Genomic DNA, 25,635 nt, shown 5'->3' with positions numbered 1-25,635 from the left:
ATGTGGTATTATTTTGTTTGAGGTCAAAGGTCATTAAGGTGTCGCCTTCGGTATAAAACGAAATAGCTTTAAATGCTACTTCTCCCACAAATTACGTAGGACGGTGACGCAACTTGCACACATACATTGTTATTACCCAGTGTCTATGAATCATACAAAGATTTGAGGTCAAAGGTCATTAAGGGGTCACTTCCGGTATAAAAACAAATTCCTTCACAAATTTTATTAGCTAAGAAAAACATAGGAGATTGACGGTATGTACACACATGAATTATGCTTACCTAATGTATATGTGGTATTTTTTATTTGGGGTCAAAGGTCATTAAGGGGTCACTTCCAAAAAAAAAAAAAAAACATTCAAAATATCCCTTCTGTCACAAATAACATGACAGAATGATACTATGTGCACACATGCATTGACATAAGGCAATACCAGTGGGGTTATCGTAGATTTTGGGGTCAAAGGTCATTAAGGGGTTACAACACGGCTGTGTTCGTGGTCTTAGACCACAGCTAAGTCTAGTTAGACCTCTTTTACACACATGGATTTGCGAGATACTTACAGTTTGATCAACTCGTAATCGGCGGGCCTTATAACATGGCGGATTAATTAATTTCAATATAATGTATTTTGAGAACTGTCTTGTAACACCTCGCCAGAAGCATCACAAATTATCAATTCCAAGTCATATACTTTGTCTACTTTCTTTAACATGCAAAATATAGACCAGACAGTTCAACTATATCACTCTTAACGTTGGACTACTTTGTGTCGTAGTGGTAAAAGCCTAACAATACCCGTCGATTACGAGCTGATCAAACTATAGATGGATCATTAACTCACGAAGAAGTGTCCAGTATCATTTCTCTGCGGAGCTCTTTTGTTGTACTATGGTCGCATTTATTAATCTGTGGCTGTTACCATCTTTTCAATAGAATTCAATGGAATTTACAAGCTACAGTGGCAGTTGAAACCCTTTTGATAATGGAAGTTTGTTGAATCATTCTCTGGTCCCCATAGAAGACAATCACCCCAACATGTATTGCTCATATCATTCCCTTCATTACCCTATCCCCGTTGTTATGACTACCAGCCAAATTATTGGCATCTAAGAATTATTGTGATTGGTTGCACAGAGGGCTATATCATGTATTGAGCCAATCAGAGATATGGTAAGAATAATCCCTTGGGTCTGAAGGGGATTAAGCTTGAAATTGCTAACGAATTTTGATTGGTTACTCAGATGATTACATCATGCAGTTAACCAATCAAGGGCACTGTAAGAAAGGCAGTATATCCAATGGGGTTAATGACAGGAGAAAATATCAAATCTAATACTTACATTGTCTTCATTTGCTGATATAGAAAAGTTGATGTCTGATATCCTATCAAATGGATTGCTGTAGAATGATAACATCAAGAAATATTAGCAAATCTCAATAATAGAATCCCAGAGAAGATACAATGGAGATGAGACTGAACACACAAGTACCCAAGTTTATCTTACTACTGCAATTCAATGCCCCATTGTATCAAGTCAATTTGATTTCATCTCTTTCCGGATGTGTGTGACATTTCAACATCCCGGGTAACGATACTGCCCATGCACTTTGGGTAGACCGTCCACCTAGAAATCAACCACAAAGTCTAGATCAATTGCAAGTAATCCTGATTGGGGTACTTGAACTTAAATAACCAATGGTCCAGCGATCTCACACATTCAACTTTTTTGAAGTGAGTGTTGTTCAGTCTCCTCTTATTACATCTTTTCTGATAAAGGAGCAAACTTCTGCAATTACTATGCAATCTAATGGATTTTTTGAGTAAAAAAAAATCAGTAACTGGTGGTTGGGATAAGAATTGAAATTGAATCCATATTTCATGATTCAGAAAACTAATAAAAGGAGTGCCTGAATTCCCTAACAAACCCTAGTTTCGACCCTAAACTTTCAGAGCTTTGTAAATTCTGAATAAAAGATAAATTTTTCTGTCAATTTTCACAAAAAATTGTAGCAGTTTTGTTTCGGTAAAATGTTTGGCCAACTGACCGACCCTAGCTTCCTAATACATTGAAAAGGGGTTACATGTTGAAAAGGTACCACATATTTTCAAGCAGCTTAAAGAATATCCAAATTGTATAATTAAATTATTCAGCAAATTGCATATCATTATCAAGAACTAACTCAAGACCATTGCTAACTCATGAACACTCACATAAGGCTATTCCATAAAATCAACACTACCACTGTGGAAGATTTGGGATATATCTACCACCGGGAGTATGAATTGCAAATGGAATGAACCGAGGATAAGTTTCAAAATTCAAAATTAATACCCCCCGTGGAGGATATTTGCAAAATCTATCACACCTGGGCACTATGAACTTCAAATGGAATAGGCCATTTGCAACCTGCTGCTCCCACAAAATGAGCATAAAATCACAGGGCTTTATAGATATAGTCCATTAAAGTAAATTTCCTAGTTCCGGGTATGTGATGGTTATCATCAAGCACATAAAATAGGTGAAGTTTCCACCCCTCAAACTCATATTTAGTGCGGTACTCCGAGTCTGATCTTTTCGCAAAATGCTACCCACAAGTGTTAAATAACAAAATACACTTTTAAACATAATAACGGCTTAAATCCAATCACTGAGAACCATACACACAAACAAAAATGAACATAAAATTAGCTGACATTGGCAATCTCCAATAAAAGTATCTATAATCAAATTAAGTAATTCTTGGCCAAATTGGAACACTGTGAATGCTAGTGGGTCAGCGATAAACACACACAAATATAGCGCGGTACAGAAGAAAGTATACACGCGCCTTACACTGCGTACACGCTTAGTACACTACATGGACGCAACGCGCATGTTCCAGTTTGGCCAAGAATTACTTAATTTGATTATACTTCCAGATACATGTACTTGCCAAATGTACACAGTGTCAGACTAAACAATGGGGCATTCCAGCTGCAATCCATACTAACACCCCCTATGGAAGACATGACCATAATCTCCCACATAAGGGGGTGTGAAATTTAAACAAATGTTACCTAAATGGGCAATTTCCATTTGAAATTCACACCCCCTGTGTGGAAGATTAAGGTAATCTTTTCCATATGTTGCATGGTATTCAACTAGACTAGCCCAATACCACTGTGGCCCAATACAAAGGAAAACTACCATTAAACATGCAACACAAATGGCAGAGGGCTCTTTATATATCTGTTTGTTAATAAACATAATGTGATCCAAGTTGATTGGTTATTCATGAATTCACTGGCTGTGATGGGGATCTGGGTATTTTCTAGTTTCTACATGAGCTAGTGAGCACATTAACAAGACTATAACGATTGACAGCAAACAGAACAGTCAACATGCAAAACAAAACTAGTAATAATTGACAATGGGTAACAATATCTGGCGATTCCAACTCAATTCCATCCACCCCTGGTGGACGATATGACCTTTATCTTCCACACAGGTGGTGTAGATTTCAAATGGAGTCACCCATTCAGGTAATCCCATTTGAAATTCATACTCCCTGGGTCATGTCTTCCATAGAGGTAAGCCCCGGCAAAAAACGCAATCTCGGTTTTGAGTAATTATCTCGCTTTTACAAACAATAAAACAAGGTAGGCCGTAAAAACTTCTGAAAATCATTGAGTTCCATGCCGGCGTGTTGACAATTCATGTCATCAAGTAAGCTTAAAATGCACTAACCGGTGTGTAGTTTCAGTTCTTAAATTGGTCTCTAAAATGTCATGTCAAGGTAATTGAATACTAAATTGTAGTAGTTTATAGTTTATAGTTTATAGTTAAATTTATTAAACTGAGAAAGGATTTATTATGTAAACAACATATTGAGGTGGAAATAATTTCTGTTTACATTTTTCATCCTTCGATCGTGAATTGGCACATGTTTACATACATTGGACGGCTTGGACTTCCAGAGGGCAGTATTTTGTTTTTAATATTCAGGTATTTTTCTGTTTTTGGCGGCGATTTTCCGGGAAAATCTCGGTTTTTAAAGCAAATTTGGGGTAAATCTCGCTTTTTATTTTTTTATATCTCGCTTTTTGCCTTTAAAATTGTGTTTTTTGCCGGGCCTACATAGAGGGGTATGGGTTTCAACCGAATCTAGCGCAATTGTACTATGTTTGCTACACATGTATTGATGAGGATTTCATGCTTTATGCAAGTTGTCATCAAGTGCCTATGACCTTTTGATATGCGCTATTAAACTATACTATAAACTAATAATGGATATGGGGGGTACTTAGTACAAATGACTATACAGGAATGTGCCGCTAATGTGAGTCACATTTTGGCCAACTGGTGACCCTTTTGTCTAGACCAATTCTGGTATATGGATGGGTCATTTTTTCATAATTTTCCTCAAAAGAATAGCCCAATTTGCCATGTAATTTGGGAAAAGTTTGTAAAAAATTTAACTTTGGATATAGCAATGGGTCAAAATGTCTTGGAATTTGATCCACTTTCAAATTCTCAGCAACCCCCTGGATATGCATAAAAAGATTTGTGTAATTTTGTTTGTGTTAAATGTGCGGCATAGGAAAGTATCGAAACTAAATATGAGTTAATATCCTATCAGAAAAAACAGTCTTTACAAAATTGATCAGGTTCTTGTATACAAATACTTTTGAATATTGTTTTTTGCACTCACATAAATTTATGGAAAATGAATATAAAACTCAACTGAGGTTATGTTAATGAATAATGAATGATCCCAAGGTGTGTTTGAGTCAATTTTTGTGTGTGACCATACCTGTACATTTGAGCAGATTCCCTATAAAGAGGTAAAAAAGGTGATTTTTGTGATCAATTTTTGTAATATTGGCTTGCTGAAACTGCTGTGATCAAACTGCTCAGGCCACTATTTGAACCTTTATGTCAACTTTGAGCTAAATTCCAGACATATGGAGCATATTTGGTTTCATCCCAAGTTTGGTAATGACGTCAATGCCTTTGTTGCACCTTAAGCGTGGTAACGAACTGCCTTGTACGGCCGCATGTACACTTTGCACAATTAATTTCATGTGCATGATTTGATACTTCGTCCAGAGAATTACGCCCTTTCAATATCAAACTTGAGTTGAGCCAAAGTTATGTGAGCCACCTGAAATAATGCAATTGACACATCATGATTGCTCTAACAATCATATACTCAAAGACATATCTCCCGAAATCTGGAAATTATATCATTGCCCACCCCCCTCCACCACATTCACATATATATATTAAGATACCAATCATCATTTAATCATCACCCCAAATGCATAAAAAAACTAATCAAAAACAATTTTACAGAATTACCCTTCACTCCCTCAACCATACTCAACCAGTATAATACAATAGCTTTCAAACACATGTTTTGTAACACAAAAACAGAACATCAACTTGATTGAATTCGTGCAACACTGTTTCACACTCTTCCTGCAAGTAACATAAGTGGAGCTTTCATATTTTAAGCTCACCAACACTTAACCACCAGTTCCCAATTCCACCCCTTTTATTTAAGATCCAAAAACCCACAACTAGTCCTGATAAGCTTAATGCAAATTTGCAAACACAACATAAACAATGATAAAAAAACTATAAAAAACAACTGTTTTTCAAACTTTCATTGCAACAATTAGTTAACTGTAAATAGCCTATTTACAGAACTGTACCAAAAGATTTCAAGGCAAATCATTTTTTCACAGGTCTTTGATCTACTTGCTCAATGGACTATTCCAGTCGACATCCATACACCCCCTATGGGAGACATGGCCTTCATTTTCAACACAGGTAGTACGAATTTCAAATGGGGTTACCTGAATGGGTGACTCCCATTTGAAATCTACACCACAAGTATGGGAGATTAAGGTCATGTCTTCCATGGGGTGTATGGCTTTCAACTGGAACTGCCCTATAGGTCGTTCAGAAAAAACATCTCTGATCATCAGTGGTCAGTTATAAGACATCAATCTGAGTTCGCCTCTCAAGATTTGCATAATATGCAACAATATCTTTCGCATTTCTGACCAAAATAGGTTTTTAAATTTAATATTTACCGGGAAGAAGCTTAAAAAAACTCACAAACATTTCCAGCAACACTGTATAAATATCAGCAATTTCATTGAAATCTTTTGGTGAAGGTCATGTTTGCCTTGAAGTCTTAGTGTGGCTTATGAAATTGTGTAGATAAAAAGAGACTATATTCAACAGTGGTCAGTGAACCAATTCTACAACTTTAAAGTGGTGGTTTAAAGTGCTATTCCACTTGAAATCCATACACCCCCTATGGACAAGACATGACATTAATCTCCCACACAAGGGGTGTAGATTTCAAATGGAGTCACCCATTTAGGTAACCCCATTTGAAATTCACAATGCTTGTGGAAGTATAAGGATATGTCTTCCACAGGAGGGTGTGGATTTCAACTGGAATAGCCAAACAGAAAAATATTGATCACTGTTCAAATGGTAATCTCATATTTTCTACACACTAGTTAGAGAACGACAAGCACAATGAAGTCATATGAGCAATAGCTGCCTTGTGTTCGATTTTGAAAATTCATTTGCAGAAGAATCCAAAAACCTTGACAAATGTTTATCAAATGAGGCATTGGGTTTGAAATTCTTCAGCAGGTGATCAAAGATTCTCCTGGAAGCATCTCAAATCCCACTAGACTTGAACCCATTAATCAGTGCAACCAATTTTAAATTACAAAGGGCAGCTATTGCACACAGACTTCTTTGCGCTCGCATAAAGAAATGTTCTACTTACTTGACGCCTTCTTCTTGCTCTGCAAACTCCTCTTCGTTGAAACCGAACTGGTCAATAAAATGGGACGTCATTTGTTGCATCTGATAATCAGAAAAGGCCTGCCCAGAAGCAGGGCCATGATGAGAATGCACAAGTATGGTCACTCACTGACACACGCACGCATACATACACATGCACCTCGCTTGCTTGCTTGCTTGCTTAATTGCTCAATCATACAGTTAGGCACGATGCACCCGTACCGCTAACAGTGTGAGGGTGCAATAGAACTAGTTTCTAAAACTACTTAGACTACATCTAGACAAGCAAACTGCTTGCGGCACCCATACTCCTAATAGTGAGAGGGTGCAACAGAACTGGTTTCTACAACTAAGACTACATTGTGAATTAGAGAGTGTGTGGTGTAATAGAATGTCCAGCAAGGAATCATTTGAAAGCAAGCAGAGAAGGAACAGATTGTAATGTACAACACAGAGAAGTGTTGAATGCACTAAACAGTAAAAAGCTTGCAATGATGTGTGCTACATGAAAACACTTATATGGAACAGGATTTGGACGGGACAATTATAATAGACTTTGCAAGATTTGAAGTTACTGTTTGGATATCCAGCTATGAAAGAGTATGTTGCAGTAAATGCAAACGGCTCATCAACACAATATGGAGTAAATTGTAGCTGATCAAAACTTCTGTTAAGTAACCTCAAATTGTGCTATTCGATTTGAAATCTACCATAACCCAGTGAAAGATTTTTAAGAAAATCCTTCCACAGGGCTACCATGTATTTCAACTAGAATTGGCTATGAGTTCATTCTTTTGAAACCAATAAATATACTCCCCCTCTGTTATATTTACGAAATACAACCCTCCAAACCATAGCCTTCCCTTCAAACCATAATGAGTGAATTCCCAGGAGTGAATTAAATGCTTGGGACATGTGTAGTCACTTTTGGACAAGCCACATACTTAGCAACATGTGACAACTTTTTGAAAATGTAGTAAGCAATAGCATTGTAATAAAATAGAATGACATGGGATATTGGCAGATCAAATCCATACACCCCCTGGAAGACATGACTTTAATCTCCCACAAAAGGAGTGTAGATTTTAAATGGAGCCACCCATTCAGGTGACCCCATTTCAAATTCACACTCTCTGTATGGGAGATCAATGTCATGTCTTCCATAGGGGGTGTATGGATTTCAAGTGGCAATCTATTAGGGTACCAAATCTGCATTACTGCACTACTATAGGTCAGTTGTTTTTAAATGTCACATAAACCGAGCTAAAGTGTGCTGCGCAAGTCCACATTAATCTCAATTTTGAAAGTAGCACATCAATGCAGATTTAAGGTCTCATGTGGATTGCCCCATTGTGTGTATGAGGCAAAGTATTTGCTTCGTTTCACCTTGAGTTTGGTCGTGACGTCAGTGCCGCAAACATGCCAACAACGCACCCGCGTGTGTATGCATCCTGCAGAATTAGGATAGCGACCAGTGACATACTCAGCTACATCACTTCCAAACTCAATGGTAAACCAAGGTATACAATGAAAAATACACTAAATAGGTTCTATGAAATGCACATTCAACTTTTGATGTACAAGTGCAGAGCTTGACGATATCTTACAATGTGACCACATTACACAATGGGTAGCATTTCTGTAGACATGCTCACAGAACTATATCATCTTGCATATAACAATGCATACAAACAAACATGAAGACAAACATGACTGTGACAATACAATTGCTACGGTGGCATGGTGAAGCAGACACTGTGTCAATCCAAGATAGAATATACTCTCAAATCATTTGCATTCAGTCGGTTACCAAGTTGATCAAACTAGCTGTTTTTGTATTTTGGTGGGTTTTGGGTGTTTTTTTAAAAACTTATGTCCTCTTAGAGCTACAGTAACTTCCAAATAAATTGTGGCCACTGTGGACCATACCCGTCACTTACATGTAGCGTACTAAGCATTCACTGTTTTGTACATACACCCCTATGGAAGACAGGGGATATAGATTTCAAATGGAGTCATCCATTCAGATAACCAAAGAACTGAAGCTTTGTACGCCCTTGAATTGTTTTCGGGGAGCTGCACCTGCACCGAGTGTTCCAAGGTGGCCGTAATTTATTGATAAGGACTGTTGTTTTGATGATAGTCAAAATCAAATTAATTCAAAGTTCTTTTGTCCAGTCTGGATAAAACCTGAATAAATCACACATACAAGAAAAATTTTGTCCTAAAACTCCTAATAGTGTCTAATATTCAAAATCATTAAAAATTGACACTGAATGAACTCCTGAATAACCCCCTAGAGGCTTATGTGGGCTACCTACTTAGCAATGACATCTTCAACAAAGTATATTTCATCAAGGATTTAGACACACATAACACACAGAATCCAACCAAAATGAGCTGACTACTACCATCAAAGGGCTGAAAATAACCACACAGCCCCATAACTTTGCCTTAAATCTTGGACACAAATATTCTTCAGCATGTGATTGCCTTGGTGCAGTATCATGCTTTAGCTAAATTGCCTGGGTGCCCTTGCAAAAGTGAAATAGGTAATCAAATATTCTGGGAAACCAATTGGCCCTTCATAACTTTGGCAATTATAAAAGCTTCAGATTTTTGTGATAAATGGAGAATGGATTTATATTAGAGTTGCAGTAGTCCATCTTACAAATTGATTAACAAATATCCAATTGTCTCCATCCATAACTTGGTACATTTGTTCCAATACTAAACTGAGAATTGCAAGCGTAAATAAATGATCAAGTATTCATTTATTATCTAATAACTATTAATCCTGTTGGCTATTTTCTCTTTCAAGAACTCAACCGGTCACCAGGTTGATATTTGTGATGGTAGTAGGTCAACTACAGTATGGTAGTTGAATGCTTGGGAAATAATGCACAATATTCACAGTGGTAGGAGATGTATATGTTTGAGCAGATGTGTGTGTGTGAGTGTAGGCGTCTGTATGGGGGTAGAAATGTCTGTGTATTGGCTATTGGTATAGGTGTGAGTGTGTTGAACTTGATGCGAGCATGTGTTATCTATCAGCTTGTAATAAATGAACAATTCTTTGGAACGGAAAAAATACACCTCAGCTTGACTATTACACCATATTGATGGCACAAGTAATGGTGTATACTGATTGCATGATGAGTAATATATACTATCTCCATCACAAGCAATAGCAAGCAACATGATCATAGCTTGTATATAATGAGCACATTCTTTTTCAAACTGTCAACATATCAGTACATTTGTTTTGACCAACGGTTACATTGCAATACATCTTTTTTGTCATTTTATCAATTACTCCAAGAAATGTGACATTAAGTTTTATGTTTGTATGCATATATATATATATATATATCATTTATCTTTGTCAATCATTAGATTGTTGAATTCCACTTGTTTTTGTAACTATTGTAACAATTTGTATGTGAAATGAGTTAGTGAGCAGCCCAACCCACAGCAGCTAAGGGACTATCTCATCATGCATTGCAGTGTATCTGTTTACTCCATAGCAAATGTATACAAAAAATAAGTAAGAACTGCTTAAATATTGAATAGTTTCAAAATACATTTTTGTTGAACTCAAGTCTAATCGTTCGGCTTATAATTAGCGAAATAAAATGAGACTTGTATCATTGTGTATTGATATAGAATTGTGTGCACGCAGTTGGGCGCAGCACCAATGCTAGTTGCGCTTTTTCCAAAGCGTGACTGGCCCACACTTATGTAAATTTATGCAAGCACAAGTTGAGACTTTTTGATGCATGCAGTAACAAAAACCGAATATTTTGCCAATTATAAGCCAAACAAACTACAAATGAGTTGACAGTTGAAGAGAACGACCTTGTGTACGATTTCAATGGCATGTGTCATTCGATTACGGTCCCGCAAAGCATAATGGGATAGTCCTTTCAGCACCTGTGAGCCCAACCACACAAGACTAGTTTGCTTCACCCCCTCGTAGCTCACGTACGTGTATAATAATCGTGCCAGGCCATGCATAATTATGCCATCATGCAATTCTCATTCGCCCATTCCTCTCGCATACATACATACATACTAATAACCTACTGGCACTTCTCAAGGCCTATAGCTCAGATGTACAGTCAAGCATATGGACAGGGAATGTCAGATATCAACACCATTTTTATCAATAAGCATATACGATTTTTCTCGCAAAGATGCTTTCTTGTCTTTTTTACCGTTTTTTTATGTTTTTGTTAAGCTAACAAATTGATTAAGTTGGAATTGCCTTTACACCAAATTTCACAACTTGACACACATTCAAGCCTACTCAAGGTCCGCAACACTTGGCAATAAATGCCTATAGACTCAAGAGGCCCAATTTGACAATAGCATCCTTGAATTGAAACGATCATGTTATTACACTGTTTACCACTGATTGGCAGTACTTATTACAGTAGCTATCAGTCACACTGACCCTGTCGTATGGTTGCGTCCATGGCTGTCCATCTACGCATACTCAGCCATCTGATTTTTAATCAGACTACTCCCTAATGTCCATATGCTTAACTAAACACTTGACAACTCTTAATGCAATAGTCATTCATCATTTGGGTGTTCTTGTTTCCAGCGAGTACAAAAGGACTCATACACAGAATTGACTGATTCTATGACTAAACTACTTCCATGTAGAAAAACATTGGTAGTCATCAAAACAACCTTCCTGATTGGCTAATTTCAGTTGAAACCTATACAACCCTTATGTGGTAATGACGTCCCAGTAACACAATGAAGGCTGACGACAACTGAGCACAAATAACCATGACGTCATTGCCACAAGCAATTATGGGGCGGGAATTTGAATATTGCGCGTTGAGAGCAGGCTGTTTTTATTTGTTTTTATGGTTAATATAAGTTTGTTTTATATAAAACCATGTGATTCTTGCTTGATAATTGTTTTTCTAACATAAAAAGCATAATGTTGTGATTGCCGGAGTGTTTTCCCTGGCATATGTGATATCTATACTTGATATAAATTCTCCCATCAGTCAATTAATCATACGCCATTTTAGTAACCTCTTTGTGGAAACAAGCACACCCATATTTAGTTTTAAGAAATAACCTTTAAAAAGTATGAAGGAAATTGAACTGGGCAGGGGTGGGTAAAGGTCTATATAATTACAAAATGATATCTGATTTCATAGTTACAAGATGCATAGAAATTCACATGCTCGATCAAACTAGTTATAAAATATTGCCATAAAAATCTAAATAACTGGGTTTAGCCAAATCAGGCATGTTTATAGTATTCAAGTTTCATATAAAAGCAGGAGTTCAAAACAAAAGCTTTTTTATTCTTCTTCTTGAGCAAACAGATAAATATAAATATAAGAGATATATCAAAGTAACAATTTTTACTTGAAATAATTGCAATGAATGACAAATTTTGCTCTAGGGTGGTTGAGGAGCAGGGATACAGGAATTTGTTTACAGAGAGTCTTTAATTATTATCTAAAACATGACCCTTCAAAATTGGAACCTTTTGGATTCATTTAGTTTAGAATAGACCTGTTCAGCAGCTCACCTATAAGTAGTTCAGGAAGATTTCAAGTGAGGTAATCACAAAACATCGTAAACAAATCACAAACTTGCAACACTTTTGATGAGGGCGTATCATGATGTGATTGTTGACACCAATGACATACGTACGGTACCGCATCACTCTTAATTTAGTCATTGAGCGCAATGTCCACTATGTTATCGAACATGTGTCCAATTCACTAGAAATTGATTAGTTGCTGTTCTGATGGTCTCGCATTATCAGGTATTTTGTGACAGTCTGAATGAAAAAGTCTATTCTTCACTACAAAGGCCAATATGATTTGGACATAAAACCCACAAGGTCAGACGGGTAGTGGCAGAATTCAGCACCATATCTAAAGGGAATATCAGTCCTGTGGGCACCAGGAATTCACAGACTCCTGTGAATTCACAAACTGTTAACGCAGCAAATAAATCTTTTGAGATTTTGAGTACATCAGACAGCAAAAATTCATCAGTGCAAATTGAAATTCTACCTTTGCCATTTTTTAGCACAGACAAACGCCTTAATGCAGCCAAATTGTCCAAAAAGACTAACAGCATAATTTGTGTTCATTGTTTTTCTAGATGTTACATGGTTGTAGCACACGCTAAATTATGCTGTAAATAAACCACAACAATCGAGCAACTAATTGCAAGCCTCACCAAAAGTGCAGTGAGAGTATGTGATTTGACTGATGAATTTGGTAATTTCAGGAGTCTGTGAATTCACAGCACCCTAAACTGATATAGCTATGGCCCAAGATGGGGATGGGGCCCAAGGTAGGGATGGAGCCCCAAGGTAGGGATGGGGCCCAAGGTCGGGATGGGTCAGGGTGGCGGGGGAGAACGTCATCCCTTACCTGTTGGAGCTGTGAATCGCGGCCAAAGTCTAAATCTCGGAAGTCTGCATCGTCGTCTTCACTGGAAGAATGTAATGGATGGGTACCAACCTGGAAAATTAATGATACAGCCAATCAAAAGAGTTAAACAATTGAAACAAATTAACAGGACTGTCAGACCTATAGCCACAACAGTACCTAAACACAGGCATGAGACTGCACTTTCCTAAAAAAAACTGAAAAAACTGAAAATGCGCGTGAAATTGGGCAAAAAGTACCAAAAACAGGCTGAAATTAAATAAAGTTGCGAAATTTTGACTATAAAAAAAACTGAATTCAGTTTTTAAACTGAAAATTCTCATGCCTGTAAACACCAGGCTCTATTTAACACCCAATTTCATTTTTTTTTTGTCATTGTGTCCCAATTTCGTACTATTTTAAGTACTTGTTTTTGCTGTGACACATTAAAATAATAGCATTTAAAGACTCAAATACATTCGGCAGAAAAATAAGGGAAGCTATCCAAATTCGCAAAAAGGACGCCAAAGCAATCAACTGTGATGAAGGACTCCTTTCTTTTGATCACATATACAATCCACTGCTAACATCATCACTTCCGGGAAATGTCCACGGAAAAAGCAGTGAACCAAGTCACTTGTGAACAAGCCGTCAGTACATATGGCAAAAGCTGAAGTTGTGAGTACTTCTTCAATGAATTTGTCAAGCAAAAATATTTGAATTGCTGGAATTTATTCTCTGAAAAACACAATAAATAAAGACAGAAAATTTTACTACAATTTCCTTTGTATTTCTGTTTTGTCAAATTAAAATTTCTCAACAAATAGCAGATTTTCTGTTAAGATCAAGCCTTTTTATTAGTTCCTCATTTTTACCAGGCCTTTGCTACATTCATAGCTACATACTTACCAGGTCAACCTGGTTCTTTTTATTCATATCGGCTAGACCACCTGATAAAAAGGTATTCCATTTTTCTCTAAATTCTTCTGGTACATATTCTGTAATATAATCAGACAACACACACAGTATTAGGAGTTAAACCACCGTAATAGACAAGTTTTACTGATGAACTTGGAATTGAATCTACATGACTTCCAGTCTGGTGTACTTTTGTATTCAATGATAGTAAACACACATGTATTCATAGGAATTTTCAAATCATTGCAACCATTGCCCCTATTCGACTTGTTTAACAAGTTGTCCTTTAACAACCCCTGCTGATCTCAGCATGTGACCTTTGACACTGCAAACGGGGTCCCATTGTGTATACTGATCCCAGTTTGTTCCCAATTTAACTTGACATGTTCGAATATGACCAGTTTTTCCAAAACTTGACCCCACATGTCAAATACATCCCAGCTATTACTTTATTCAACTTACGCCAACATTATTTGTTTTTTGTTATTGCGCATCAATAGAGCACCAATCACAAAGTACTCAACTGCGTGCTGCACACAACTACATTCATGCCATTCTATATCAATCCACAATGTTCCGATCTTGCCATTTACTTATAACTTAACAAAGTATACCCACTACACATGTTTACACGGTTTCTGTCTTTCTAGGAGAGGAAAATTCAAAATTTTGATAAAACATTAGCTCATTACCTCCAAAAGTGTGTCTCGTCTCAAGTTGAGAGTAGCGCTATGTTAGACTTCGCAGTGGCAGATTTGAATTAGGGCTTTTCCGCCCACGGTATTAGCTTAGCACAAGCAATTCGAATCTACCAAGTACTGCGATATCTGACATAACTCTCAACTTGAGACGAGACAAGACTATAACCCAACAAAGTCAACAAGTAACTAGGTGGTTGAGTTTTGGACTGCACACCTTGGTCTGGGGCGGACATTTTAAAAATGAATTTAGAAGAGCAGCAACGACATCACTTGCATTACATTCCAGATGTTAAATCTACATCATATGCAAAATTTGAGGAAATTCGCACGAGTCCGTTTTATTTTAGGGCCATTTGTCTATAACTGGTCTTTACACGTAGCCCTATGGGAAGAGTGCCCGTTGAGGCGCTTATAACCCCATTTTAGGAACAAAATGTGATTTAAAAAAAAAGCGGACTCGTGCGAATTTTCAAAATTTTCAGAGTATGTAGTATGAACATGTAGAAATATAATCAAGTAGTTGCCCTACCTGCTCTTCTCCGAAAAAATAAAAAGTCCTATACCTCAATGATAATGAAACCTAGGTGTGCACTTCACCTACCTTGTATAAGAGATTTAATTTGCTCACTGTTGCATCCTTTCTCCTGTTCATGGTGAACTGTGTTTGCTATACGTGTTAGATGGCCCATGTAGCCTCGCCGTGAGCCTTGTTGCAGCTGGGATTGTTCATTCTCATCCCAGCTCTCTAGTATCCTTTGTATTAGTCGACATTCTGTAAATAACTGGGAAGGGTGGCACAAATAAAGGAAAGCGTATTAGAGACACTAATATTGATAACATATAGCTAGGTGTCTATCTAACCAGTCTGTGACATTATGGCCCAAATATTATATATGTTGGCGATTTAATGAGCGCTACACCTAAGTACAACCACAGTTCCAACAATGATTCCGCTGACATAAGGATATATCAGAATCATGTCCATTTCAACAAGTCTGCAACTGGTACGCAGGTATTCTCAGCCGACTGTTGATTACTCCCCACTTTACAGCTGGGTGGAGCAAAGCAATCAGGAATTAAGCTGTTTTTACCAAGGGCGCAACACACTGGCCGTGGTGGGACTCGAACCTGCAACCTTTCAATATATGAAGCTCACGCCCTACCCATTGTGCTGTGCTTTACTGCGCTATTGCATTATTCAACAGCCTTCAATTGTCATCATTTCTTAAAATGGACATACAACAGGGAATTGGATTAAGAATGACTTCAAAACCATAGTGCCTGCACCCTGACAGAACTAACAATTTGGGCCAGGTTTTTAATTATTCACAAAGAAACGTACAAATACTGTCGTACAAACTTGCTTTTTATGACAGACTCACAGACAAGATGGCCGTACAGTTTCACAACAGATTAGGTTTTACATTTTGCATAAAACCTTTTATTTTGTCTTTTTAAATAAACCTAAAGACAAAATCTCTTCCAATAGCCAGAAATGTAATGTTCATTTTCAAAGCTCCATTCATTTACTAAACCCTCTCTACTTATCATAATTTATGCACCAGTGCTGAAGATTGCTTTGAAATGTAAACAAGTAAATATCACATAAGCGCTGTGATTGGTAAACACTACAGGGAAACCTCCCGCTAGCTTAATTATGCAGAGAAGGTCTTGCATTCCTAAACAAGAGCACCAATGGCGCTGTGGCTCTGTGCTTTTTGGTGACAGTGAAAGTCGAATGTGCAACAGGTGAAATCATTTGAGTATATGTGACATATTACATTCAATGGGTACATCTTGTCGGTTGGTAGCTATCTCATTTGCAGAGCATACAATGATACATCAATCAATTTTGGGAATTACTATTTAGCCACATGGATCGAAACGGGTGGAATTGGATGCAAAAGGGTCCAAATGGGTCTAAACTAATCAAAATGTATCAAAATAGGCCTATGTCAAGAATAGTGTTAGTCTGAATAAGGCTTTGGCTCAAATTGGTGACTACCCACCAAGTTTCAGACTAAATACAACAGTCAGGGATGTCACAAGCTGACCCAAAAAAATCCTGAACTTGCCAAGCATAGCGAACAGAGCTCTTGCCCAGCACGGCCGGGGGGTCCGCTTAAGGGTCCCCGGTGGGGTCCAGATGGTTGTTGCACATTTAGCACCGCACTGAGTAATGGCCATTTCAGAGGGTAAAAAGAACATTTCAAAGCTCCTGGCTTGTTCTACACTTTTAATAAAAAGTTCTTCCTTCTTCCAAAAAACATGCTTTAAAGTTTCAAGTTTCCTATACTTTTTATGCACAAGAGACAGTCTTAAAAAAAAATTTTTGGCTTTATTACATGACCAATATGGCTGATGTTGATATATGTGAAGCAGATCATTAAGGCAATAATTAACCATTTTTTGTGCTTGGCATCCACTGCCTCCCCCACCCCCACCAACCGGCACCCCATCCTGGGGCTTGACGGTCAGTGTGCTTTTGGTTAAAATTTCAGGACGACAAACATTTAAGCAGATTTAGCACCCCAAAAGAGACCATTTTGGATATAAAAACCTGTTTTAGACTTTTTTGGAAAAATGCTTCCTTCATCCTAAACAAGTGTTTTTAAATGTTCAGTTTCCCATACTTTTGTACATGAGAGACATTCTTCAAAGTTTTATGTTGGCCTAATAACATGGCCTACATGACTGAAATTGATATATATAATGCGCAATATAAAAACAATGATTCATCAAATTTTTGACCCCCCCCTTCAGGTATGTAAGAGGGGGACAACATGGCGGGGGAGGTCCGAGGCACGCTTAACGGTCCCCGGTGGGGTCCAGATGGTTTCTTCACATTTAGCACCACAGGAAAGGCCATTTCAGAGGGTAAAAAGACAATTTCAAAGCTCCTGGCTTGTTCTACACTTTTAATAAAAAGTGCTTCCTTCTTCCAAAAAACAAGCTTTAAAGTTTTGAGTTTCCTATACTTTTATGCGCAAGAGACACTCTTAAAAATGTTTTTTTTTGGCTTTATTACATGACCAATATGGCTGATGTTGATATATGTGAAGCAGAACAATAAGGCAATAATTAACCATTTTTTGTGCTTGGCATCCACTGCCTCCCCCACCCCACCCCCACCAACCGGCACCCCATCCTGGGGCTTGACGGTCAGTGTGCTTTTGGTTAAAATTTCAGGACGACAAGCATTTTAGCAGATTTAGCACCCCAAAAGAGACCATTTTTGATATAAAAACCTGTTTAAGACTTTTTTTTGAAAAATGCTTCCTTCATCCTAAACAAGTGGTTTTAAATGTTCAGTTTCCCATACTTTTGTACACGAGAGACATTCTTCAAAGTTTTATTTTGGCCTAATAACATGGCCTACATGACTGAAATTGATGTATACAATGCGCAATATAAAAACAATGATTCATCAAATTTTGACCGCCGCCCCCCCCCCCCCTTCTGGCATGTGGGAGAGGGACCACATGGCGGGGGGTACTAATGTGCATAAAGAATACATTGTTTGATAAGAGTAATTTGTAAAATTTGGTATGTTAAACATACAGAGTGATGTCACTACAAATTGGGACTAAAAAGTAGGCCTATCCCAAGTGAAAATGTTGACTGCACCTACCAAGTTTCATGCCCATATAACGGTTTTTACTAATTTGACCTCATATGACCCCTGGATGACCTCAGGTTACCCAGTAATGACCTTCCACAAATTTGGCTCTGAATGTTGACTGTACCTACCAAGTTTCATGTCCATATAAGAGTTTTTACTAATTTGACCTCAAATGACCCCTGGATGACCTCAGGTGATCTTGAAATGACCATCCAAAATTGGGCTCTAAATGTTGACTGTACCCACCAAATTTCACGCTCATACAACAGTTTTGACTAATTTGACCTCATATGACGACCCCTGGTGATCCCGAAATGACCTTCCAAAACATTGACTCCAAATGTTGACTGTACCCATCAAGTTTCATGCCCATCCCAGGGGTAGAAATAAGGGACCATTTCCTGATAGCCATCCGGGCTATCTAGCCATTTTTTCTGATAGCCCTGAAGGAAATTCAATAGCCCTGAAAAAGACATTGTTTTCGCACAATTCAAACCAATCGTTTGTTCAAATATTCAGTTATTAGTGAGTAACCCTTACCCCCCATAATCAGGGGTAGCACTAGGTTTTAAAACCCCTGAAAGTGTTAAAATATGCGCTCAAATCCTAAAATGAAGGGTTCTTAATCTCGAATCTGTCAAGTATTGAATGTACCGTTTTAATTAATTGGTATCAGATTTCGTGATTATGGTTACAATGATGTGTTAATACCGGTATAGATTCATGGTATAAATAGTTAAAGCCCGGCAAAAAATGTGATCTCGCTTTTCACGCCACGATTCTCACCTGTAACCAACTATCTCGCTTTTTAAGAAAGTTCCCAAGCAGTTTACTTACTATAAAACTGTTGCTTTATGCCATAAAAGTTCGCCGAATTCCACAAAATGCAGTAACTTCGCAAAGTGCAGAATTCAACACCATTGGCACCACATGGCACCCATGCATTTCTCAATAAAAAATGACATTTCATTGCAAATGAGTTCAAGTTTAGGCCAAATATTATGATATTTATTGAATTACTGGAGTATGATGACTATAAAACATAATTCAAGGGCAACTTTTTGTCATTTTTTTTCCTTCTACGGCCGATCATTGTGTCGTATTTCACCGATGGCATATCTCTACACACCACCCATAAAGCATTTCTTTCCGATCCCTAGAATTAGAAAATTTTCCAACTCATGTACGTGTCATCATTCAGCACTGCAATAACTTAGCAGCAGTGGTTCTAGACAATATCGCAATCTGTGTAATTATGCATGGAGTGTATTTTATTTCTATTTTTAAATTATGTTACAATGCTACGGTGACTTCACTTCAACAAATGTCGTTACATTGCATTTTATGTTACATAATTTCTGGACAGGCCGTAAATATTGGAGATCGAAGCTTTTATTTTTCTCTCACATGTTTTCATTTTTCTGCGCGCATGAAAACCCCTGTAGCCCGACGGGCTACATGGAGATAAAACCCAATAGCCCGACAGAAAACCTAATAGCCATGGCTATCGGGCTATCGCTTATTTCGACCCCTGCCATCCAATTTTGACCTAATTTGACCTTCAGAACAAATCAGAATCGATCAATAGGCCCTACGCCAAAAGGTCATGACCTCCTGCTTGTACCCTTTCCCAAAATGTGGCTATAAATGTTGACTGTACCTACCAAGTTTCATGCCCATGACAGTTTTTACTAATTTGACCTCAGATGACCCCGAAATGATCTTCCAAAATTTTTACTCCAATGTTGACTGTATCCACCAAGTTTCACGCCCATCCAGTAGTTTTTACTAATTTGACCTCAGATGACCTCTGGTGACCCCGAAATGACCTTCCCAAAATTTGGCTATAAATGTTGACTGTAGGCCTACCTACCAAATTTCATGCCCATAGGCCTACTAGTTGTTATTAGTTTCCGAAAGCAGCCATCGGGTCAAATAATTGATCTTTGTAACTTTTCTGATTTAGGGAATACTAAAAAAAAAGTGATTTCCCCACCCCCTGCTGTCATTGATCGCTTGTCATTCCTTTTGATTTCTCTCAAAATTTAGCTCATGATTAATATTGCACAGCCTATAGTAAAAGATGAAACTTTGCAACTTGCAATCAATGATTTCTGAAACCACTAAAATTTCAGTCACATTTGAATTCAATAATTATTATTATGTACATTATTATGTTCATTATCCAACATTATTTTGAACTTTTCTATTACTGCCACCCCCCATTATGAATGAATTATTCATTCATAACTGGGACGACCTTGAGACCATCCAATCAGAACAGATCAGAATCGATCAATACGCCATAGGTCATGACCTCCTGTCCTGATTGTAAACATAAAACAAGTCCAAAATCATGGCGAGATAGGGGACCATCGACGTAACATCGATTAAATAAACCTTGGTCTTGAATTTCTTAAGAAGTCCTGGCCTAAAAACCATGTTGTTTTTCAAGAGAAAACATATCAATCTTTGATATTCTGAAGTATAAAATTGTTGTGCAAAGTGGAACATCATTTATTTAGACTGTTTTTGCTATGGAAAAATACGGACATTGTTCAATATTGCGAAGTGGGGTAAAGTAAAATCTCATTGAAAATATAATTTTCCCTCAGAATCATGTCCACAATATGATTAAATTGACTTTTAAAAACTATATTCTAACAAACCTACAATGAGTGTGATGAAATACGAACATTTTTCATGACTTTCGGTCCGTGTTTTTGCACAAAAATTAAGGTCACAAAAATATGTGCACTTGCGCAACGAAAAATAGTCCACTAGGAAATTCATTTACCCGATTCATTAGTTCAGATTTATTCAAGATTCAGACATGTTCTTGACCATTTTTTGACATTCCTCAACTATTTCTTTATTTAAATTGTAAAGGAATAGTTAAGAAAAGTTATGAAATAGAAATAACTTCTGAATCTGAACTGAATCTTAAGAAATTACCCTCTGTTGGTTTCCGTCACTTTTACGCAACTTAAATTATACAGACCAAAATAATCTCTAGCACACACGGGGTACCACAAAACAACTCGTTCATCGTGGCTTTTTTACCAAAAAATCATATTTTATCGACAGTATTTGAAATCCACCTGGTGCAATCGAATAAAAAATAAATAAGCAAAATTTAGAAACAAATTTAAAGACCAAATATCAAACAGACAAACATCCTTAGCATAAAAACCAACGCCCGAATTGGCTCTCTAATTGTTGCGATCACTTAGGCCCTTTTAGCTTCGCTCAGAGCCAAAAATGCAACCTTCAGATTAGTATAGCTACGTTACGACGAGGATTTTCATTGTTTTGCCAACCAGGGTTTGTGTTAGCCAGTATCTAGTCAGCTACTATGCAAGTTCCATTAAGCATAGCATATTTTGCTGCACGCTGCACAGGTTTTTACAGCTGTGATGTGTAATTAATAGTTGTTCAGTCTGCCATTATTTATTTACGATCATTTCAACAACAAAATTCACAAATAAACTGTCTATAGTCTGCATACCATCCTCGAGTCAGTAATTTAGATATTGTTTTTTATTGTGGCTTCAAATACTTGCTGCATCAACTTATTGCGCACTAAGGCAAGGCTCTTCACCCAGGTGTACAAATGGATACCGACTTTTATGTAGGGAAGGTAACAGATTCACTATGGAGGAGGATGGGTCCGATCCAAGTTTGAATTTTGAATGATGGGCACTCCGGCCTGTGAGCAGATTCGTCCCCTTTACCTTAACCTTACACTAGGTTCCACAACATGCTCATCTATCAGGGCACAGTTCTTCAACTCCAATACATTTGTACATTCATTGAATGACCTTTGAAAATTTGGGTACAAAAACTCACACTCTGCAACTTGAGGTCAAATTTTGTACTATGATTGTTTGATTGAGGTTATTGAACTATGTCATTGAGATGAGGCCATTGTGGTTAATAGTGTTACACATAATTCACTTATCCAGACTGTTACTCATCCGACCAACGTTTTGGTCCCATCATGGCCGGAGATCAGGAGGTTTAACTGGTTAGCCAATTAGAAAAGAGTACTTACATGTACTAGTAAGGGATGCTGTTCTTTTCCCTCTTCTGATTCTATTGGATTATTGGCTAAGATAGTGCTAATACATTTCTCTACTTCTAAATGCAGAAAATTATTCCACATGTACTGAAAGAACAATTCCTGAAAAGAAGAAAGCAAATCAACATGAAACAAATTTGATCATTTCTCAAGATTATCCATTACACATTATTTCAGGGTTAGCGTTAAATTTTAGGATAAAATGTGTTTTAGGTTAGGACTATGATTAGTGTGATGTGCAACTGGTATTCCGTTGTCATTCCAAAATAATTTTCTTTTTGGTTTTTTCATAGAATGCCAAACTGAAAATAACCATTATAAGATATCCCAAATCTGAAATACGTATTTCATGCATTGGAACAACAAACTTAGGCCAAAAAGAAAAGTGTTTGTTTGCCCATAAGAGGGTCTGTAGGTGTTTCCCTTTTTTTCTTTTTTTTTCTTTTTTGGCATGTGCACTTCCACCTATTGTCACATATAGAAAGTGAAACCACATCTTACAGTGTAACTATAGCTATTGAGCACCTGATGTTATAGCATTTCATCATTTTGCAGTTATCAATGGACACATTTTGTTTCAATTAGTCGGGTATCTAGCAGGTTTTAATGTGCATCCCCCCCAGGACTCTACCAAACCAACTTTTTTAGCTTCCTTTTATGGTCCTATAACACATTCAAGATGTTAACAAAAATATTTCCGGCACTCCGGCCATATTCAAGGTTAAAGGTCAACACAGTGGTCAAATTTCAAAGTTGCTCAGATCTGGTTAACAAGCACACCAAATTATTCCTCTCATTGCAAGGATTCAGAAAAAGTATAGTTTGACCTACCTGCGACTTACCGTTCTTGAGTTATAAGCAAAAAGGTCAAATGTTGAGCGGTGGTCAGTTTTTTTGGCCACACAGGGGCCAAAAATTAAAAATGCTCCGATTTCAACGCAAATGTTCTCAAATTGCTCGTCATGCAAAAGCAAGTCAAAAAAGGAATTGTTTGCACTGTCTAAAATACTTCGTTATTGACAAAATTGGCCATAAAGATCAATCCCCCATTACCGGTACAGCCTATTGACCACAACCGATGTTGTGACGTTTCCTAGGTAACGAAACATCCTACATGGTTACAACTATTCCTTATTTGACTTATTTTTACATAACAAGCAATTTGAGACCAATTTCGTTCAAATTGGAGCATTTTTAATTTTTGGCCCCTGTGTGGCCAAAAAAACTGACCACCGCTCAAAATTTGACCTTTTTGCTTATAACTCAAGAACGGTAAGTCGCAGGTAGGTCAAACTATACTTTTTCTGAATCCTTGCAATGAGAGGAATAATTTGGTGTGCTTGTTAACCAGATTAGAGCAACTTTGAAATTTGACCCCTGTGTTGACCTTTAACCTTGAATATGGCCAGAGTGCCGGGAAATATTTTTTGTTAACATCTTGAATGTGTTATAGGACCATAAAAGGAAACTAAAAAAGTTGGTATGGTAGAGTCCTGGGGGGGGGGGGGGCACATTAAAGCCTGGTAGATACCCGACTAAATTGACAAGATAATTACAACATAACCGCCTGTGGTTGGTAATGATTTGCAATGTCCAGTAGTGGATTGTCTATTTTTGATTTTGAATTATTATTTGGGGTTTAGAGTGTAAAGATGTATTCATGGCTCATCTGCAGATTTGCATAATTATCATATGGAAAGATCATACTTACCAAAAGTGATTTAATTGTTCCCAATCTAGCTAACTCAGCATTTATATCTTCTGAATTGGTCACCAGTAATGCTGCTACCAGTTTGGCTACTTGAAGTCTTGTGCCTCCAAATGGTGGTTCTAATTTACCTACAGTAGTTGGCATTGCTGGTAACTGAGGAATGAATGAAGAAAGGAAAAATTACTTATAATCAGGGTTATAGCTGGAACAAGTTGAGTGCCAGCTAATTTTACCATGAATTTTTTTTATTTAAAAAAAATTATTTTTATTTTGGGGAAAAAAAAAATTCAATGTGTCAGCAGCCAATTAGAGACAAGTGTGTTTCAAAGCAGTAAATGTGTGATGTACATGCTCTCTTCAAAGGTTTACTGCAAAATATTATAGTATGTAACTGCCCCTGTAATCAATGTTTTACATTAGCAAAAAGATTCTTTGGTTCTGTTTTACTACTGCTGAAACATAGTAGGCATAACAATACAAAACAGATTCTTTTCCAGCCGTTGAATAGTCCACACTTCCACAGCTCAAATCAATGCCATCATTATATAATGAATAATTAAAATTAAAAACAGCTCTTTTCAGAGCCACCACAACTTTTGACAGTCTTACCTTTGGTGGTTCTGTAAGTAATTGATGTAGATCAGCTAATTTTGGCACAACAGCTTTAAGAGTCCCACTCACACCCCTGGCAAGTCTTTCTGCATCCAGTGCAGTCATTTGTTCTTGACCTTCAGGTCTGTGCAGGACAAACAAGAGATCAAGGAATGTGAAATTAAATATACGTGGGCAAATGTTGCTTTCACTTTTTTTTTTTTTTTTTAATTCGGATTTATATAGCGCCTTTTTCCAGCAAGATCTTGAAGGATTCAAAGCGCTGTAATTTCGTTGCCATGGTAAATCATCACAATCAGGTCGCATCATCTAGGCCAGTTGCAGCCGAACCTGGCGCAGACCTATCCGCACTTAGATTGTAACATCCACCAATTACCTGTGTAGCTCCCCAAATTCCATTGGATGAAGGAAGTTTTTGATATCCAAACAACTAATCACCGATTTTTTGAAAGCAGGAGGAAACCGAAGATCCCGGAGAAAACCTGCGAGAACGAGCATGGAATCGGGATAAACCAAATGCACATACAGGCTAGTCCTTGGGCATGTCCGGGGCTTGAACCCGGGACCTCAATGGTGCAATGCAAAGGGAACTACCGCTGCGCCAACTCGCTCTCGCACTTCTGGGAACTCAAAATGTAACCATGACCAATACTTCTTGTAACATAACATAACCATAGCTATGGAAGGTCATCACAGTTTGAAACAATTCCAAAGAACATATCCCAGTAGTATTGGTGTTCAGGGTACAATCAT

At 37.5% G+C, this 25,635-nt stretch overlaps 1 protein-coding gene across 7 annotated transcripts in view; it reads right to left on the bottom strand.

Moving 5' to 3' along the window:
• Positions 1 to 25,635, bottom strand: part of LOC140139900 (serine/threonine-protein phosphatase 6 regulatory subunit 3-like) — a 94,880-nt gene that overhangs the window by 24,882 nt on the left and 44,363 nt on the right. For 3 of the 7 annotated variants that reach the window (XM_072161670.1, XM_072161667.1, XM_072161671.1), the window contains exons 8-15: positions 24,880 to 25,006; positions 24,271 to 24,423; positions 22,533 to 22,661; positions 15,458 to 15,638; positions 14,147 to 14,235; positions 13,241 to 13,330; positions 6,802 to 6,899; positions 1,344 to 1,401 (exon numbers count right to left, since the gene is read on the bottom strand). In XM_072161670.1, coding sequence (XP_072017771.1) covers positions 1,344 to 1,401; positions 6,802 to 6,899; positions 13,241 to 13,330; positions 14,147 to 14,235; positions 15,458 to 15,638; positions 22,533 to 22,661; positions 24,271 to 24,423; positions 24,880 to 25,006 — 925 coding nt within the window. The remainder of the gene's footprint in view (positions 1 to 1,343; positions 1,402 to 6,801; positions 6,900 to 13,240; positions 13,331 to 14,146; positions 14,236 to 15,457; positions 15,639 to 22,532; positions 22,662 to 24,270; positions 24,424 to 24,879; positions 25,007 to 25,635) is intronic. The other 4 variants (XM_072161668.1, XM_072161672.1, XM_072161669.1 and 1 more) reach the window with 2 other exon arrangements.

The sequence above is a fragment of the Amphiura filiformis genome, chromosome 18 (assembly GCF_039555335.1).
Source record: "Amphiura filiformis chromosome 18, Afil_fr2py, whole genome shotgun sequence".
Lineage (NCBI taxonomy): Eukaryota > Metazoa > Echinodermata > Ophiuroidea > Amphilepidida > Amphiuridae > Amphiura > Amphiura filiformis.
This window is presented reverse-complemented; position numbering and strand designations above follow the sequence as displayed.